The 20,603-nt window shown below is 38.9% G+C and overlaps 1 protein-coding gene across 1 annotated transcript in view; it reads left to right on the top strand.

The window, feature by feature from the left end:
* LOC306747099 (echinoderm microtubule-associated protein-like 6) overlaps positions 1 to 20,603 on the top strand; it is a gene marked incomplete at its 5' end in the record, with an annotated part of 61,618 nt that overhangs the window by 10,522 nt on the left and 30,493 nt on the right. The window contains 7 exons of the mRNA XM_079230108.1: positions 9,242 to 9,401; positions 13,249 to 13,347; positions 13,425 to 13,493; positions 14,648 to 14,833; positions 15,715 to 15,850; positions 19,454 to 19,527; positions 20,460 to 20,587. Of these exons, the coding sequence (XP_079086234.1) occupies positions 9,242 to 9,401; positions 13,249 to 13,347; positions 13,425 to 13,493; positions 14,648 to 14,833; positions 15,715 to 15,850; positions 19,454 to 19,527; positions 20,460 to 20,587 (852 nt within the window). The remainder of the gene's footprint in view (positions 1 to 9,241; positions 9,402 to 13,248; positions 13,348 to 13,424; positions 13,494 to 14,647; positions 14,834 to 15,714; positions 15,851 to 19,453; positions 19,528 to 20,459; positions 20,588 to 20,603) is intronic.

Raw genomic sequence — 20,603 nt, forward strand, 5'->3', positions numbered from 1 at the left:
ATTGTTGGTTTCTGCGTTGACGTACGGATTGCCTGAGAGACACAATGCAATGGAAACACACACACACACACACACACACACACACACACACACACACACACACACACACAAATGTTAAATTGTAGGAAATACTGGTATTTGTGCAGGTTTTCAAATAGCATACATTTATATTCCTGCCAACTATTTTCCAAATATATATATACAGTATATATATATATGCCACCACCATACATATGTATATATATATATTGCTCAAAGTTTCCCCTTTTCTTTCAAGAACTATTCCCTTTTACTCAAGTAAAATACTACAACAGTGTACAAATTGTGCATTAAAACTCACAGCCCCCTGTGGTATAAATAAAGTTATAGATGTTACTGATGGCTGAAGGCGTGTTCGACTTCATGCATCCATTAACACAGAGCAGACTCATCGACATCATCATCATCATCATCATCATCATCATCATCGCCGCCACAAAACCAACCAACCAATTCAACCAGAACCGCTAAGATGAGGCGAACCAGCAGGGACACCCGGGGCTGTGTGTGTGTGTGTGTGTGTGTGTGTGTGTGTCCCTGAAAGTGGGGAGTCCTCTGAAGCGTATCGTAGCTAATTTCCCTCTCACCAGGGGAACACGCTATGCTAAGTGGCTAAAGCTGACGAAGAAGGGAGCGCGGCCTGTTGGTGACGGTCAGCGATGCGTTCACTGACGCTGCCGGCGGTGCTTTCAGACTGAAGGACGTTGTGTGAAGTTAGCAAAGGCTTTCGTGTTGTTTGGAAAGAGTTGGAGATTAAGATAAAACACGGAATTTGCACTAATCTGGATTTAGTGTACTAAGTGCATTAATAACTAAGTGGGTTTACTGCTTTATTCCCACTGGGATCACTCGCCTACAATGCCAACCTGCTGGTTAATAATGTGTGTTGTGTGTTGTGTGTGGGTGTGTCTGCTTTGATACTAATGTTTTTTAAATGTATTTTTGCAAATGTATCAGATGTTTTTATGAGTTTTTTGGTGGAAGCAGCCTGTGACCAATGACTGAGTCCAAGACAAATGTCCTCCACAACAGTCAAATAGGCTGTAATCTGATCTCAGCATCCAAGACAGTCGTAGTCCTGGATGCCTCTCGCTGATGAGATTAAAGACGCGGCTGTGTGCTGCTCTTTTATCAGAGTGGAGGACGTAAACCAGATTTATTGGATCTGTCAAACCAAACGCCAGCCACCTCATCCTCCAAGTTATCTGGTGAAGCCAAACCTGCTAAACAAAAGTTTTAATCTCATCTTTTTGTTGTATATGTTTCAGCGTGACATGAGTTCAGGACTCTTGTGTCTGATTTATGCTTTTTCTGACTTATTCTTATTTCAATATTATTCTATATATATTTTCTGTAAAAAAAAAAAAGTCTTAAATATGTTTTCCTTGCGTTTGTCGCCAAGAAAATTCACTTCAGTACAAACATGAGGTATTTGTACTACACTTGAATATTTTCACGTCATGTAACTCTATCTCAGAGGTAAATATTATACTTTTTACTTTCACTACATTTAGTCGAATAAAGTACATTTCAGATTACAGTTTGTCATCTCCTTCCTGTCCAGTGAGAACCACGTATTTCCAGATTTATTATTATTTTCCACGTATATTCACGTGTTGATGTTGAATGTGATAAACTGAAGGATGAAGTGTTGTCTTAAGCTTATTATACTACACTATAACAAGATAACTGTAGAATGTATAGAAACTAAATGGCAGCAATTAGCAAGTAAGTAGCTGTAGTATATTTCACAGTATGCTTACTGTAAAATGAATCACAGTACCTGTTTGTAGTCATTTTTACAGTAATAATCCCAGTACCGTCATTGTTATTGCAGTAGTTATCAATTTACTGTAGGTTTAAATCCTCATTTTACTGTAAATGAATAACAGTAAAATAATTACATACTGTAAAAATGAAGATGCAGTTTCTCTTCAACAAAAGTCATTTATTTTAATATTTCAACATTTTAAATAAAAATATAACATTTAGTTTAAAAGAAAAGTGTAAGCGACAACACTTTTTCATGGTATTCTTGAACATACAACATTTGAAATGTCCCTCTTTCTTGAAGTTACTATGACAATTTAAACATGTTTTAAAGTAATTTGACAGTAAACAGTAAAATTCAAGCACTGGAAGCAATAAAATATTCAGGTCAAGGGGGAAAAACTCAAAAAGCTTCTTGGATCAGCTGGAAAGAGCATCGTCACATACGCGCTACAGACATACGGTGATCTTACATAACATGATGCATTGATGTAGATTAAAATGGCCAACAGGCACAGCCATCAACACCCACAGCAGAAACATGCATCATCCACATTAATGTTGCAGAAAATCACTGACATGGAACATTTTACTGCACAGTGAGTGCTTTAAGTACATTTAACTGATATAATACAACATACTTTTACTGAATTACAGTTTTGAAAGCAGGACTTTTACTTTAGTGGATTGTCACATGGTCATATTTGTACTTTTACTGAAGGAAAGGATCTGAGCACCACAGTGTTTAATCATTAATTCTAATGCGTTTATCATCTTTTTGTACTATTTTCCAAATATATATACAGTATATATATATATATATATATATATATATATATATATATATATATATATATATATATATATGCCACCACCATACATATGTATGGTGAAAGTATTTTGAAAGCAGGACTTTTACTTTAGTGGATTGTCACATTGTCATATTTGTACTTTTACTGAAGGAAAGGATCTGAGCACCACAGTGTTTAATCATTAATTCTAATGCGTTTATCATCATTTTGTAACTATGAATCACTTTGTCAACCTGGGTTTGAAATGCGCTGTATTAATAGAGTTTTATTTACTTCCTGGCTCACCAGTTGGTTTGGCAAATGCACGTCTTGTTCACTTATTTTAACCAATAAATCACCACATCTTTGCTCACTGGGCTCTAAGTAGTTCAAGGCACAAAAAAGCAAGTATGCCGAGCTTGAAGTGAAGTCATTAATTCTCTTTGACTCTTAAGTGTTCAATATCTAATGAAGACCTGGAAGAGAGGTGCAGGGAATAAATCCTAGAAGCCTCTTTTATTTCATTAACGTGCTTCTTTTTTTCTTCTTCTTCATTTGACTGAGTTTGTTAATAGCAGCAGCGTGCAGCACAGGCCTGGTGGCTCTGTGTATTCACAGCTCAGTGGTCTTCATTAAGATGATGACTAAGAAATTATTGCCTTTCTGCCCCGCAGCCACCGATGTTCCCACGATCTGCTGGCACTCAAACACACTGAAGCGCACACTTCCCCTACACACCGATTTACTCAAACACACACAAGCCCCTCGGGGGGTTATGCCACTCGTCAGAGCAATTCTGAAAGGTCTGGAAACTGAATTTAAGCTACTTATTGTAAGGAGCGAGAGAGGGAGAGAGAGAGGGAGAGACATAAAGAGAGACTGGACTTCTTATCGTGCCTTTAAAAGAAGAAATGTGCACTTAATTTTCGGGAAATGTTCTTTCCTCGGAGGCAGTTATTAGGCTTCTTATCCATCCACTTCTTATTCTATTCTCTCTCTGGAGGCAGCTGATACCCAGCAGCAACTTTTTGGGGGCAACTGTGAAGAGCAATCTTTCCACAGCTTCGATCAAGTGTTTCTCCGACCGCTGCCAGAAAACATAACAATTCCCTTTTGAGCGGATTTGTTTTGAGCAGAATTTCTCGTGTAGATTACACGACCGAGCGGCTCGCTGCAACATTTCCCTTAAAGACACTTTGATATCTACGGCGGCCGAAACTGGAACTGAACAGGCGTCGTTTCAGATTATAGTTTAACAGTTTATGTTTAACTCACTGACAAAATGATATCATTAAAAAACTAAACACGGAGCTGATGAATTACAAAACGCCTCATTCGAACGAGCAACAACCCCAACAAAAATCCTTAAATTCAAACTTAAACCGCAAATATAAGGATTAAAACTTGGCATATACTTGACTGTATTGAGACCAGACTTCATGTGACTATATGTACAAACACGGCTTTTTGAATGAAAGTTGTTGTCAGGAATCACTTAAGACTTGACTTTGTCTTTCTTTAACTTGGACCTCTCTTAAATGATGCAGGGCTTGACTGTGTTGACGGACTTGGTTTGGACTTTGACCCTCATCACAAATTGAACCTAACTTTGACTTGGATTTGTCTTGAATGACCTTGGGTTGACCTGCTTTGACAGACTTCAGGTTGGAGCCGGTCTTCTCGTGAGTGATTTGAACTTGACTTGATTCGTTTTGACTTATTTGTAATGATTTGAAACATGACCCTGACTTGTTTTGAATAACTTGAGACTTAACTGTGTTTGTACACCTTCACACTTGGTTTGACTCGAGACTCAAGTAGGATTTGTCTCGTCATGATTAATGTTTGACCTGAGACCTGATTCAACAGACTATGAGACTTATCTTGGACATCAATGATTTAAACCTGACTTGGATTTATCTTAATTGACTTCGGGTTGACCTGCTATGATAGACTTGAGGTTTGAGTTGACTTATCTTGAATAATCTGAGCTTGACTTTGACTTGTTTGGAAGAAAAACTCAACTTGACTTGAATTTCCTGAGATGTGATTTGGATCTCGCAGGTTTCAAAGGACTTGAGACTTAATTTAGTCTTGACTCAGATTGTCATTTTTAAATGAATGCATCACTTGAGGAACAGAATGTGGAACTATACAACTTCTATAATCAGTATACACAAAACCAAAATGTTCAACTATTATTTGGATGAAAATCTGTGACAGCAGGAAAGTCGAGGTCCTGTCGGGTGTAAAAATATTATTTTAAGACTCTCTGGTGTTCTCAATTATTTCTACATGAGCGTCTGGGGAAACAATCTGTTGTATTAGACACACACACACACACACACACACACACACACACACACACACACACACACACACACACACACACACACACACACACAGACAGACAGAGGAGGAGTTCCTCTGGGCTATTTATAGAAGTTGGCCTGATTTCACCACCTACTATAAATAAACTCAACTACACAGATTTCATTCATATCTGCATGTGTGTTTATGAAGCTGCCTGTAAGTTAGTAGCATTTAGTAGTGAGGAGGCCGAAGGTCAGAGGTCACAGCTGGACTGAGAAGTTAATCACAGAGGAAGAGAAAATAAAAAAGGCAGAAGATGTTTTTTTTATTGCAGCAGAGGGTTTTTGAGCTCAAACAGGAAGGAAATATGACCACACAAAGATTGAGTTAATGCATTATTCATATGGCATTTACAATATTAATCGGAGGATGTGCGCTCATTCTAGTTCAATTGGCACTATTAAAGTGTGTGTATGCGTGTGTGCGTGTGCGGGTCCGGTACCAATTAATTCCTGTGATGAATGTTTCCCAGATTGCCTGCTTTCAGTCACATCTCCCCGCTGGCAGCAGCCGTCTCGGAGCTTTGATGTGCAGGAAACAGACGCTCACTTTCTACACTTTGGATTCCGGCGATTTGACACTCATAAACCAACCTGGTCTGTCAGAGCAGCCAACACGTTGGGCCGCAATCTAGGAAAAGTAATTTGATTTGGGGAGAATATGTGGCCTCATTACTTTTATGTTTAAACAACTGAATTATAAAGAGACAATCAATCAAACTTTATTTGAATAGCACCTTAGTGCAGTTTAAAGTGCTTCACTGACTAGCAGAAAGTGTGGAAGGTGAAAACAACAGAAAAGACAAAAGCAATTCAGCGAGTTAACAATTCAACAATTTGAGACGACCAATGAGAGACGATAGAATTTAAAAAAATGTAATAAAATAGAATTAAAAGCAATAATAACAATAATAGTATTAAAACAGTGTGACATAAAAATAAATTGATAAAACAGAATATAGTTATACACCTTAAATACAATAAAATAACAATACAAAATAATTTTTCAACTTATTTTAAATGAAATACATAAATAAAACAAAAACGTACATGACAAGTAAAACATTATAATAAATATAATGATTAAATACAATAAAATTACAAGATGCCTATAATGTCTCACCATGTTCTCTAAACAGATCTTTATATATATATATATATATATATATATATATATATATATATATATATATATATATATATATATATATATATATATATATGTATATATACATATATATTTATATATATATATATATATATATATATATACACACACTTCATATGTAGTGGTAGAAGAAGTATTGACTCCACTACAACTAAAAGTCCTGCATTTAAAACCTTACTTCAGTAAAAGTATTTCAGTATTATCAGTGAAAGTACTTAAAGTACTTAAAGTATTAAAAGTAAAATGTTTCCTGTCGGTGTTTTAGTATTTGCATACGGATAACATTTCCTCTGAAATTTCTGGAGAGTTTATGATTAAAAATGCTCCTCACACACACATGTATATATAATTAATAATGTATAAATATGTGAAGAATATATTTAATGCAACTTCTTTTTCATCTGATAAATCTGAAGCAAATCTGGTTCTCTCTCTCCCTCTCTCTCTTTCTTTCTCTCTCCAGGTGAATCATTTATAAATCACATTATCGCTGCTTCACTCTGTGCTGGCACACACACACACACACACACACACACACACACACACACACACACACATGCGCGCACGCACACAGTACAGTATAGCTATTAATAGCGGCTATTGAAGTTTGTGCAGCTTCTATAAATAGCCAAGAGGGCCTCTTTGTGTGTGTGTGTGTGTGTGTGTGTGTGTGTGTGTGTGTGTGTGTGTGTGTGTGTGTCTGCCTGGTGTTTCAACCAAACAGATGGCAGTTTGTCCCAAGGTCATGAACAGAGAGGAGGGGAGGAAAGTGGGAATTGAAGGCAGCCAAAGGGAAAATGGAGACGTTGAAAACAAAGTAAAGTAAAAGTGGAAAAGGAGAGAGTGCATTGAAGAAGAGGAAAGCAAGAAGGATGAGTTGAGCACCTCAGAAAGGAGTGGAAGAGGAAGGAAAGCAGACTAAAATAGGGTGGGAGTGATGAGAGAGGAGGAGAACCAAGAAGGAGAATCCAATCTATTCTCGGTTATAGACTTGATGTCTTGAGCTCCTGTTATATATCACATCATCATCATCATCATCATCATCATCATCATCATCATCATATATCAGGTATCTTTAAACGTAAACTCTTTTACAAAAACATGACTATTCTCAAGGAAGTTCTGGACAATTTTCTATGATTTCTAAGCAGATTTATGGACATTTATATGCAATGAGATCAATAAAACCCTCATAAACTCGCCCTGAATTATGACAAATCCCAGGCTTTAGACTTCTTAAAACGTGAATCTTACAGATCTGTATCTTCCACAGAAAATCTACTGCTTCAGTATAAACCTGAAGAACAATTTAGTGGTTTGACACGGAACCATTTTTTATTATTTAGTATTATTGAAGCCACTCTAATGGCTTCCTTTCAGTGTCTCCACTATTCTCCTTCACTCTTCCTCCTACACAGACATGACTTCTATCTTCACATTGATTTCTTTCTTAGCTCATATTTTTCATTTGACAGTCTTTGAGACCTTCAGAGAGCATTTGTGTGGTAAAAAATGATCTTACTACTGTAGAGACTCGGCTCCTCTATTTCAAGTTTCCTAGCATCAAAACTTCGAAATTAATGTTCAATTGAAAATTTAAGTTCCTCTGGTGTACCATCCATATTCAGAGATAAATGAGCATCTAGATGAGATTGTTTATTATTATTATTAATAATAATAATTGTAATAATGAACATTAATAAATATCTATTGTAATGAGGCTGCATAAAAGATTAAAACACTGGCGTATTTTTATCTTTATTTCATATTTCATTTTCTTCGGTTATTAATTATTTGTTTCAATTTTTTTTCATTGGCAGCAGATATGAGAGGAATATTGGTAGCAGACTGGTACTAATGGCAGCAGCTGTAGTACTGTGTAGTAATCATGATAAACAAAATACATTTAATTTTAAATGAGACACACACACACACACAAAGAGAGAGAACCTCGGTATTCTCAAAATAAAAGTTAAAAAAGATAAATGATGATAAATGATCAATAACACATGAAGTTGTCATATAGTGTATCAGCCAACATAAAGGTGAGTTCAGGTGTGTGTGTGTGTGTGTGTGTGTGTGTGTGTGTGTGTGTGTGTGTGTGTGTGAGTGTTTGTTTTGTGATGTTTGACCTTGACTCCACAGTTGTCATGCTCCATCCTTAGCTCCTGTGCCCTTGGCAATGTGGTTGTCATGGCAACCGTGGCAGCTAGCAGGCTCATTGGCTGGCAGGTTGAGGAGGGAGAAGCGATGTCGAAGGGTGTGTGTGTGTGTGTGTGTGTTTGCGTGTGTGCGTGTGCAGAGCAGACAGCATCTCTGGGATCAATGGGGCTTTGTGGCTGACACACCTGTTCTATTTCTGTTATCTTATTATTATTCCGCTGTTGCTGCTGTTGCTTCCTCCACAGTCTCTCCAGGTTTTGCACACCTTTTGCAAGCAACACCTTTCCTGACTCCTGACACACACACACACACACACACACACACACACACACACACACACACACACACACACACACACACACACACACACACGCTTGAATGTCTCTCTAACACCAGACTGAGGAAGATTCACATCTGTTAATGTCAAATCTGGTTTTCATTGAAGTGAAGAGGGAGATGTCAAGGTCACAGCAGTGACCACACACACACACACACACACACACACACACACACACACACACACACACACACACACACACACACACACACACTCAAACGCATCCAGGATCATTACACCATCAACAGAGCGGAGAGGAGACTTTGTGTGTGTGTGTGTGTGTGTGTGTGTGTGTATGTGTGTGTGTGTGTGTGTGTGTGTGTGTGTGTGTTAATAATGATGCAATTAAGCAGTGAGCGTATTTATAGTCTCTTTGTAAAAGAGAACACACTCTGACCCTCCTAGAGGAAGATGAAGACAGGTTTATAAAAAAGTGTGTGATTTCATCTGAAAGTGGATTTTAAAAGCAATTAGTTTTCTATCTATATCTCATTTATTTATAGATATGTCATATTGACAAATATAAACTATTTGAGGTTAAAATGGTTTCATTTGACAAAAAAACACTGTGTTCTGACTGTGAACTGCCCTCCCCCCTCAGCCTGGCGTTGCACCCGGAGCGCTCCCTGGTGGCCACGGGTCAGGTGGGGAAGGATCCCTACGTGTGTGTGTGGGACTCCTTCACCGTCCAGACTGTCTCTCTGCTTCGGGACGGACACACACACGGCATCGCCTGCCTCGCATTCAGCGCTGACGGACAGGTGAAACACACACACACACGTTTCATGTTTGAAGTGACACACTTCACGCACATTCTGCACACACAAACTGAACAAGATTAATGATCCATAATCTGATTCCGCTGGCTGACCGCTGTGGCTGTGTGTGTGTGTGTGTGTGTGTGTGTGTGTCCAACAGATGTTTTTTGTCATTAAAGGACAATCGTGTATCAACCTAAAGGTCACAGAAGAATTGTGCTTTACACACACACACACACACACACACGCACACAGTGAAAGCAGGACAAAAGAGGGGAAGGTCAGGAAGAGAAGAAGTGATGGGGAAGGACAAAGTATGATGATGATGATGATGATGATGATGATGATGATGGTTTTTCATCACTTTGGTTCAGTAACTTGGACAATCAATGGCTGACGTACACAAACTACAACATTGACAAAGCAAATCCTAAAATATTTCTCCACTGTTTTGTTTCCCCAAATGACCTTTGTTGGCACAAGACGGCGTTTAAAGGCATTAGTCGAGCGTTAAATTGAGATTTAGGGTAATAGATGGAGGTTAGAGTCCTAAATATGTCCGTTAATGCTCTGCTCCACTGTTTGCTGGATCCCATTGTGAGTCACTAAGTGTTGAACTGACTGGTCCATCTCTACCACTCGGTTCAGGTCTCATGAGTCTTTAAATAGTCTGCCTCTTCAGCTCGCCTCCTTACAGGAAGTTAGCAACAAAAAGCCACTGAGGTTGCACTCTGATTTTCAAAGGTAAGCATATTATTTCTTAGGTCTTATTTATTAGAACTACGTAAATTGATACAACAACAAAAATACAATGTTGGTCAAGTAAAAATTTGCTCTACGAAAAGATGAAATTGTCCTTTTTATAGTAAAGGTAGTGACGCTAAACTAATGTAGTAGAATTGACTATTTGCTAGGAAATAAAACACTCATCATTCATTGTTTTTAGTTTGATACATTTTATGTTTTTACATGTTATGTATTTACTGTTCTGTGGTCTATTAAGAAAGAGGCAGATTTGTAAAACATTTCCATCACCCAGTCACCTGCTGGTGGATCCGTATTGTGTGTGGCTCCATCATCATCATCTTCATCATCATCTCCTCCCACTGACTCTCCACTGTGACTCAGTTCATCTGCTGCGAACGTCAGCAGACAAACATACTATAAGTTTGCAGCAGCAGCGGCGGGTTCAATGTCATCAGGAGAGTTCGCTTGTCTTCAGGTGGTCGATTAGTTTTCCGGGTTCCTCTCCCGCGTGGCGTTCAACCTGTGAAAAAGAAACGCGGCTCAGTGCGTCGTCAGAGAGCAATATTTAAAATGAGTTGTCTCTGGATGTGAGTGGGCGGCACTCTGAGTAAACAATCTCTCAGCGCTCCAGTCTCACACTTGCAGATTCAAAGTAGTCGGTCTCTGGCTTCTCATGAAGCCTCAGCTCCGTGTTTTTAGTGTCGGCCTGAGCGTGTGATTCACATCCTCTGCTCCGACTGTTGCTTTCTGCCGTGACCCACCTGCCACGGGAGGCAGCTGTTCATTTCCTGTTGCATGGTCTGCTCCCACTGTACAGATTCACTTTCTTTCTAATCTTTTTTTGTTGTTGAATGCATTGTGGAAATAGTTTGTGTTGCATAAAGTTGTGTTTTTTCTCAAAAGTCCCCTGTAGTGTCACAGGTCACGGGGCCTTTTTAGATATCTGTCACCGGGTTCCATTCAGAGCGAATAGCAGCCTCTTGCTGTCCCAGCAGCCGACTGCTCTTGACCTCATGACATAATTCTTATTAATTCTGCATCATTGTAAGTCGCTCTATCAGCTAAATGCCCGGACTGTAAATCTTATCTGGCAAAGCCCTGTTGTGCATTTCGTTCCAGGCCTCCTGCTCATATTCACATCAAAAATAAATACAAACCGGACTCTGGCAACCGAAGCAGGCGACGTCATTGTAGAGAAACAAAGGTCGAGGTGGATGGAAGGGTCAAAAAAACACCAGACTTCAACACGGGAGACCACTGTTTGTTTTCTTCAAAATCAAATAAGCCTCTGGAAAGCGACCTTTACGTCAGTGTTTCAAGAGCTACACATCCAAGAAGTTAAGAGCAGAAACATTTAAAACTACAGTGAAGTTATCCAGTAAACCAGATTTAAAATGACTGTTTGCAGAGGAAGAAAACATTTGAAACTCTGGCTTTCAAAACTGGCAGAAAGATGCTTGGAGTTGTGTTGTCTCTGGCTCTGATGGCTGTTTTTCCTTCTGCCTAACTGTTAAAAATACATGAAACAAAATCAGACAATGGTGTTGTGTCGGCGTTTTAAGAGTCTGGCTGGGACTTCGGTCACGATGACTTAACAACTGCGAGTAAATCAGCGTAAACACTGAATCAATAAAATAATCATAAATCCAGTTGAATAATAAATCAAGTGCTCTGGCTTTGGTGCAGCTGATTTATAATTAAGTCGTATACCTCAGAGTCTTGAATACTTTATATTATGCTTTCTGCACCGCTGCTGCCCTTCAAAGGAAATGTAATTAAGAGCTGAGCATTAGCTGCTAAATATGTGATTTGGTCCAACTTTGTCTCCACATAAGAAAAGAAGAGCAGAGGATGCTGTTAACTCACTTTCAACACCATCAGAAAATAGGTTATTTAAATGATAATGAATGAAAGTAACATGAGGGGTTGTGAGATGGAGGACTCTCTGTTCTAGTTTCTGAAAACATTACAAGTTTCAGTTACAGTAGAACAGAAATAATGTGTAGGGCATAGAGACCTACATTAAAGTAGGAATTTATTTTGTGCCAACAAATCAAGGTTAAACAAAAGCTTTTAATAATTTAAAATTTTAAACTGCTGTTAAAATTAATTGCAAGGTCAGAAAGTTCTGTAAACACGTTCTTTATTTGGAGAATGCAGGAAGACAAATTTGAACTCTTGTGTTTTGTGTACTTCATCATTTACTGTTAAATCTCATAATCTGTTTCTTTTATTATAAACTCAATCTGCGATAAGTAAAGTTTGTGACTTTCAAGTTGAAGTTGTTTAATTATCACTTTCAGAACATATAATTACAACTTCAGTTGACAAAATGTCTAATAAATATTTTATTTAACTCATCAAGTTACAGTTATTGTGAAGAACCTTTAACTGGTTATGAAACGAGAGTAAACGAGGCCCTGCTGCAGTAAAATGAGAGGTTTTCTAAAGGACTCTGCTGCTATGAAACACTACCCCTTTTGTCCACAGGGACCGCCAAAGTCAACACACAAATAAAGTTCCCTTAGTAGCTTTAAGTTATTAGAAACATTGTTCTTTTATTCGCATATACTATTCAGCGTGCATTGCATTATAAACCATGATAATGACGTAAAATAAAATGTTGCTCTAACTTGGTTTAAGTTAACAGATGTAAAGATTCTGAAGTGATAAACTCAAAGCCTACATTTATGAAATTAAGTTAATTTGCTGAAATGTATTGAAGTTAGTTGCCTCACAATTTCTATTTTCTAATAATTTAAATGTAACTTTTATATTGAAAATATCAGCAAAATAAATCCCTCTCAATGTATTTTTTATTTACTACAGTGTGATTTTTATGATTCTGTTTAAGGAACTCAAAGCTCTCGGTTATGGTTCAGGAAAGTTTATTATATATGATGTACATATGTAATATTGAAAAAGTCACTGCTGACCTGAAGCACCTCTTCTTTTTTCAAAGAAAATCACCATTTGTATCCTCTCTCTCTCTCTCTCTCTCTCTCTCTCTCTCTCTCTCTTTCTCTCTCTCTCTCTCTCTCTCTCTCTCTCTCTCTGTCTCTCTCTCTCTCTCTCTCTCTGTCTCTCTCTCTCTCCTCTGTAGCGGTTGGCCTCGGTCGGCCTGGATGCCAAGAACACGTTGTGTATCTGGGAGTGGAAGAGAGGGAAGATCCTGGCTACAGCCACCGGACACTCAGACAGGGTGTGTGTGTGTGTGTGTGTGTGTGTGTGTGTGTGTGTTACATAGACTGATGTGCTAACATGTCCTCTGTCCTACAGATCTTCGACATCAGCTGGGATCCGATTCAACAGAACCGTCTGGTGAGCTGTGGAGTCAAACACATCAAGGTAACACACACACACACACACACACACACACACACACACACACACACACACACACACATACACACACACACTATATTATGGGGTTGAAGTGTAGCCAGCAGATATCTGGGTCAAGACTTCCTTTTTCGGTTCGCTGTTCGTTAAATCAGATGAGCATCTTGAGATGTGAGACTAATTACTTTCAAGGACTGAAGGATCATGCATTGCCTTCATGCAACACAGGGATGCACAAAACAAAATGCAGCTATAGCCTAATTGCTATTCTAGAAAAACATTAGTGCACAAAACAGAAGTGCATTACTGGAGAGCATTTCTTAACTTTGCATCATAAGGAATGTAAACTGCAGCAACAAAAACAATTCTCTGGCTCGATAATGTGGCCGACATTTTAACTTAATCTCAAAATACAAATACAACAAACAATGTTTGAGCACCATGATGCAAACACAGAGTCCACCATGACGGAGCCGGGCCTCTGTGAAGACGTGGGCTCGACAGTCACCAAACTCCTGCTGCTTTCATCCACCTTATCTTTCTGCGACCGGGCATCAGACAGGTGGAGGGGAGCAGCCTCAGGTCCTAGCTGGGTTAGCTTAGCTCCCATCTCGGCTCTCGTTTGGTCCGTCAGGTCTGGCTGGTTGTCTCAAAATTCTGCTGCACTTAATCCCCACGCTTCAAATGCCACTAGTCCGTAATAAACCAAAAAACAACAAATTTATACACAAAAAATGTAGTGAAATTCATGGGAGCTACTGGCTACTGGCATGTAAATGTGCCATAGCATGTTTTGTTATGCTATTAAAATAAACCAAGACGCTGAACTACTTTTTATCTCAATTGACAAAAGTCATGGCAACAACTAGCGTGTCCCAGCGGCTGTGCATCACATTTTTGCAGCTAAGAGTTGGTTAAGATGTTTTCTTAACTTGCAGTGTGTTGAGCTCTCAGAGCCACTTAATCTGTTGTAATTGTGCTGTCAAGTCTGAATGCAGCTGTAATGAGCACGAACGTAAAGGTCTCCTCTGTCTGAATGACAAAACGTCCTTCGCTTCAGCAGATCGATGGGTCCAGAAATGTTACGTATTGCTATCTGTAAAGGTCTCATGTGTCCTCTCTCTCTCTCTCTCTCTCTCTCTCTCTCTCTCTCTCTGTAGTTCTGGTCTCTGTGTGGTAACGCTCTCACTCCAAAGAGGGGGATTTTTGGGAAGACAGGCGACCTGCAGACCATCCTGTGCGTGGCGTCTGCTAAAGATGACTTGACGTACTCCGGGGCGCTCAACGGGGACATTTACGTCTGGAAGCTGCTCAACCTGATACGAACAGTTCAGGCGGCACACGGGGTGAGCGACCTTTGACCTCCATGCAAAGCTGTCCGCTGTGGCAGCAGAAATCTACTTGTTTACAACAACATATAAGAAAGCATTGCTGTTATTCAATGTAGTCACAAAAAGGCCTTCAACATTTGTCATTTAGATAAACAGGACATGTTCCAGATGTTTTGAAGTGAAATGCAGTAAAATCGATGAGAAAATAGCAAAAATAGCAAAAATTGACAGTTTTTTAATATCAACAACTTTGTTCACATGAACTAGCATTGCTTATTGTATACATATTTTAGATTTGCACCTCATTGTTGGCTCTTTACTTCATATATTTGCACTCTACTTTGTTTTGCAACTGGTGCAAAGTTTTAACTTATATTTCTAACAAACCACACTAGATGTGTTCTTTCAGAAGACTTCCTACTCTGAAACTGTTCAAAGAAGTTATACAGTGCAACATAATGTATAACATAAAGATTTGTTTAGTTTATGAATGCAGATACCATTTATTATGTAATAAACATTCGTTAACTTATATCAACTAACTAAAGCTTTGATCCAGAAATATAAGTGTATCATAAACGACCTAAATGGCTGTGTGTGTGTGTGAGTGTTTTGTGAATTTCTACTGCGGGAGATGGATAGAGACGTGTACTTTATGATACATAATATAACTAGTTATTATAGATAATACACTACATAATAATATATACTACAAAGAGCCTCAAAGCATAGATATATTTCAGTGATTAAATCAGATTAAACAACCAAACTGAGCGGTTCAGTGTCTTAGTGAATACAGTATACATATGTTTTCCTATTGATGCGTGTGTGTGTGTGTGTGTGTGTGTGTGTGTGTGTGTGTGTGTGTGTGTGTGTGTGTGTGTGTGTGTGTGCAGGCTGGTATCTTCAGCATGTATTTCTGTGAGGAGGGTTTTGCAACAGGAGGCAGAGACGGCTGCATCCGGCTGTGGGACGCCGTCTTCAAGCCGATCACCAAGATCGACCTTCGAGAGGCCGAGCAGGGCTACAAAGGTACAACCAGCGGCACCACACACACCAGCGTACAGTCCCAGCATGCTTTGATGTGCAAGACCTTTAACCCTTGTTAAGAGAAGCCATCTCTGACTGAGGAGGAACTTTCTTTAAAGCCCTTAAAGGAGCTAAACTTCCACCTTCTCCAGAACGAGGTCATTGCCAACTCTGACTGGAAACAGAGAAGACACAACACGTGTACCTCTTTCCCTCTCGCATTTTATTTTTCAAACTTTCTCCTGAGAAACCTTCAGAAGGAGGAGACATAAAAAGGAGGCCAGGGGCTTTATGGTGCATCCCCGCAGCTTTTCCGAAAAGAATAGCATCTCTATCATCGTCATTAAGGAGTTCAAACGTTCACCACCTCTGGGTTTTCAGCTTCGTCACCTTCTCCTGCTGGAGACAAAGTTTTACGCCCTTGCTCTCCTGAAAACTTCTCCTCAAAGACAGAAAATCAGGTCATTTCTGTTGAAAACTAAAGATGGAACTTGACAGCTGAACATCATAAATGTCTTCATAGGGAAAAGAGAAAGACTGAAGTGGAAGATTCAAGCCTCCACCTCCTCCTCATTCTTTCTGAAGGAGACTGAAGCGTCACAACCTTCAACCGACAAAAGAGTCTTCGATTACAAAGTGACCTTTTCTCTTCTTTCTATTCTTCTCTGGCGAGGAGGATTATGGGTAAAATCTGCCTTTAGAAAAGGAGATGAAGGGATATTTAGCGTCAGTGGGTTTATTCAACTTCAATAAGGGTTGAAGGAAAGGTGTAAATAGCCAGTCTGGGTGTTTCTGGTGGACAAAGAGATCGTTAACAGGACACACAAGTAACGGATAGTCAAGTCTGTCTGTCCATCTCCACCTGATATTAACCTGCAATCTGCACCTGGATCTTACTTTTGGTTGAGAAGTGAAGGAGACACAGTAAAGGTTATTTATCTCCATGTATTTATATAAATCTTGCAACTTACACCCAATATTGAAATTGGACTGTGTGGATTCCATGTGTCTAAAACTGATGAGAAATGTGGCCTGTATTTCTTAATTAAGTATCACACACTATCAGTCATCGTTAAATGGTAAACCCATACTTGTATAGCGCTTTTCTCTTCCGACCACTCAAAGAGCTTTAACATGACATCATTCACACACTGATGAGAGGAGCTACCATGCAAGGTGCCACAACAGGATTATCTAACGTTCATACATCGTAGGCGCAGCTACGGGAGACATTTAGGGTTAAGTGTTTTGCTCAAGGACACATCGACATGGGCTAGGGGAGCTGGGAATCAAACCGCCGATCTTCTGCTTGAAGGACGACCCTGCTCACCACTGAGCCACAGTCGTTAAGGAGACAGACTCAGATGCAGCAAACACAAATATCTTCATGTGAGCTGCCGATTTAGGTTTTACACAATATGGAACTTAACTTTCACTTTCCTAAAGAATATTTAATAATCAGGGTTTTTCTTCAGATTATTACAGACATGAATTGTACATAACAAATACATTATGTTAAATATGTTGGGAGGATGAAAGTTAAAGTGAAATGAAATATGTTCTCTTGGAATACACATCTACTTGTTTGTACTCATACAGTAAACCTTTGCACATTTCTCCTCTTACAAACTGCGATGCTGTTTCCTTTTATTTAAGATATATTACATATTTTTAGAATCTTTTTTCATATTTTTACTATAATTTTCTTCTTTTCTTTTTCATTCAAATTATTTTATTTAATTTTCTCTTATAGTTCTTGTTGTTTATTACACCAAAGCAAATTCCTCGTCTGTGAAAACCTACTTGGGAATTACACTGGATCTGATTCTGATGGTTTAATCACATATTTTAATTTGTGGTGGTGCGAAAAGAAAAATCATCAAAGTCAGATGGATTGATCCTCTGGGAATCATGAATACTTTTAAAAACAAGTATGGCAATCTATCAAATAGTTGTTTATCAGACTTTCCCATTTTAATAATTTCACCTTCAGAGAGGAAAAATAAAGACTTAAATAACCTTTTCTGTCCTTAAAATTACTTTAATTTATTCTATATTATATAGTAAAACTGCATATTGTGGAAGTCTACTTTTACCATAAATAATATATATAGTTTCATTGAGGCTCTTGATAAAAATGAAGAAAAATTTGCCCAAAAGAATTAAGCTGCACAGAAAATAGTGGAACCCTTTAAAGTCTAATTCAAACGACTAATATCTGAATTCCTCTTCATCAGCCATTAGGGCCAATAGAAAAAGATGCACATGAGAATACACAGCTGTATTCAAGGCCAACAAGAAATGCATAATTTGTTTAGGCCTCCACTCACACAGCTGACAGACCAGAACGAGCAACATGAGAGTAAACATTAAAAAGCTCAGTGAGGAGCAGAATACATTCTAGACGTACTAAATGAAAAGAGAAGGCGTCAAAATGAAATGAAAGCGAGACATGATAATTATTTTTCTCACATTTCTTTCCTCTGGGTTGTTGAGCAGTAATTTGTTAAGGTGAAGTTTTCTTCTGGCAGCTATTAACACTTCTGAGATGAAACATCAGAAATACTTCCTGGAGTCCTTTTACAGGGCAAGTCCTCCAAATTACCTCATGAACTCGTCTGGTATCAGGATGCTTTGGCTGGTGAATCTGTAGGGAGGAGGTTTTAACAAAGTTACAGGGAACCTCACACTGCGGTTCACGCCGTCAGCGACAGCAGACGCTCTAATTGTGGAGCGCTGTGCTGCTGAACGGCTCAGCTAATTAAATTTCCGATGCTGGGGAACAGGAGTGTGATGGAGAGGTTAGAAAATTCAGAGAAAGAAGGAAAAAAAGTGTCTGTGACTTCCTCTTGCCTTTACAAAGTACAACATCTTTCCCTAATAGTCTGCCTGTTCTGAATTTTCCTGTAGATGTGATAATAAACCAGCTTCTTCCTTTTGAAGAAGGAAAAAAGTAGAATGTATCTCTCCAAGATGCAGCGAAGTGGAGGTACAAAGTCACATGAAAAGAAAAGTCAAATACATACTTAATGAAGAGCTTAGAAAATAGGAGGTTTCATTGATTGGTTCATTAATAAATTAGTCCATGTTTGCTGCTTTTCCTTTTAATAATGTTAAGAATTGCAATGCATTAGTAGTAATGTTGGGGTTTGGACTGTTGGGCAAAACCAATATTGTGACACTTTGGGCTCTGGGTAATTGTGACGTCATCAGACGGACCGACCGTAGGTCAATTTTAACGGGTTCTTGCTCAGATGCCTGAAATAAAGTCTGTGGTTAACACACGCTTAAGATATGTTAACGGTTTGCTCTACAACATAAGATGTGACAGTTAATATCTCTCTCGTGAATTCTGAAGCTTTTAAATGTCTTAAAAAGAACGGTTTCCAACAAGTGGTTACATGAGACTCTTAATTCTTACCAATTTGTGCTTCTTCACAGCCTTGTTGTTTATACTCGCGCTTATGGGGCCCTGGTGCAGTTCTTTAAAAGCCTAACGTTAGCCTTTGACTTGTAAAAATACTGTTAATCCTCCTCCTCTTCCTTCTCCTCCTCCTCTTCCTTCTTCTCCTCCTCCTCCTCCTCCTCCTCCTCCTCCTCCTACAGGACTGTCTATTCGCAGCGTCTGCTGGCGAGCCGACCGAATCCTGGCGGGAACTCAAGACAGCGAGATCTTTGAGGTGAGACAAATGAAAGGGAACAAGAACACAACCCCCTGTTGTTCCTCCCTGCAGAGACGCTTTTATTTTGGTGAGCTAAACGCTGGCTAACCTCACTGCAACATGTGATACCCAGTCAGCAGTATTGTATTCAAGATCAACTAAACCGAGACCAAGTAGAGACCAAGACCAGACCAGTGCGAGTCCCACGCTGCATAGCACACTTATGATAAAATGTGGAACCGGAAAAAGCAAAGGCACTCCTCAAATTGATCTGAAAGATCCACATTTCCATAAAAACACCCACAGAAAACAAATGAGGATTCCTCTTTAATCACCTCTTTTATTGCCATATACACTCTTTGTGTATTTATAAGTCCACCTTGAGAAATGCCTTCATAAAATAATTACATAATAAGTAAAAGTCCTGCATTGAAAATAAAATGTAGTAACATTTTATTTTATTTTATAGTACTACCGAATGTGAAAGTACTCATGATGCAGAATCGCTCATTTCAGGGTAATACTACATTATTGAATTAAAATGATTGATGTGTTCAACACTTTAATGTTGCAGTTGGTTAAGAGCTAAATTAAATTACTTTATATACTGATGGGTTGCTTCATATATAATAATAAAGACAATAATTTGATGAAAATAGTCAATTGAATTGATTAACAGATTTATAATGTCAGCTGTACTCGTTTACACTGTTATGCAGTTTAATTAGAAAACATCATATTGTATATACTCTTCATATGTTTTTTGTGTAGAAATCTTAAATTGTAAAGGAAGTAAGTAGAAGTACTCATACTTGTACTAGTGCTAGTACCTCAATGTGTACTAAAGGTATTCAGACACAACTCAGCCTAAACTTGACAGTCAAGGTTCGAAGTAGCATCAGTTAAAAACATGGTGGAAAGTTACTGAGCATCTTTCTGCCCGCGTCCAGGTGATGGTGAGGGAGCGGGACAAGCCGCTGCTGATCATGCAGGGCCACGGCGAGGGCGAGCTGTGGGCGCTGGACGTTCACCCCAAAAAACCTCTGGCTGTCACCGGCAGCGACGACCGCTCCGTCAGGTCTGCGCACGGACAC

This window comes from Taurulus bubalis (assembly GCF_910589615.1).
Source record: "Taurulus bubalis genome assembly, chromosome: 14".
Taxonomy (NCBI): Eukaryota; Metazoa; Chordata; class Actinopteri; order Perciformes; family Cottidae; genus Taurulus; species Taurulus bubalis.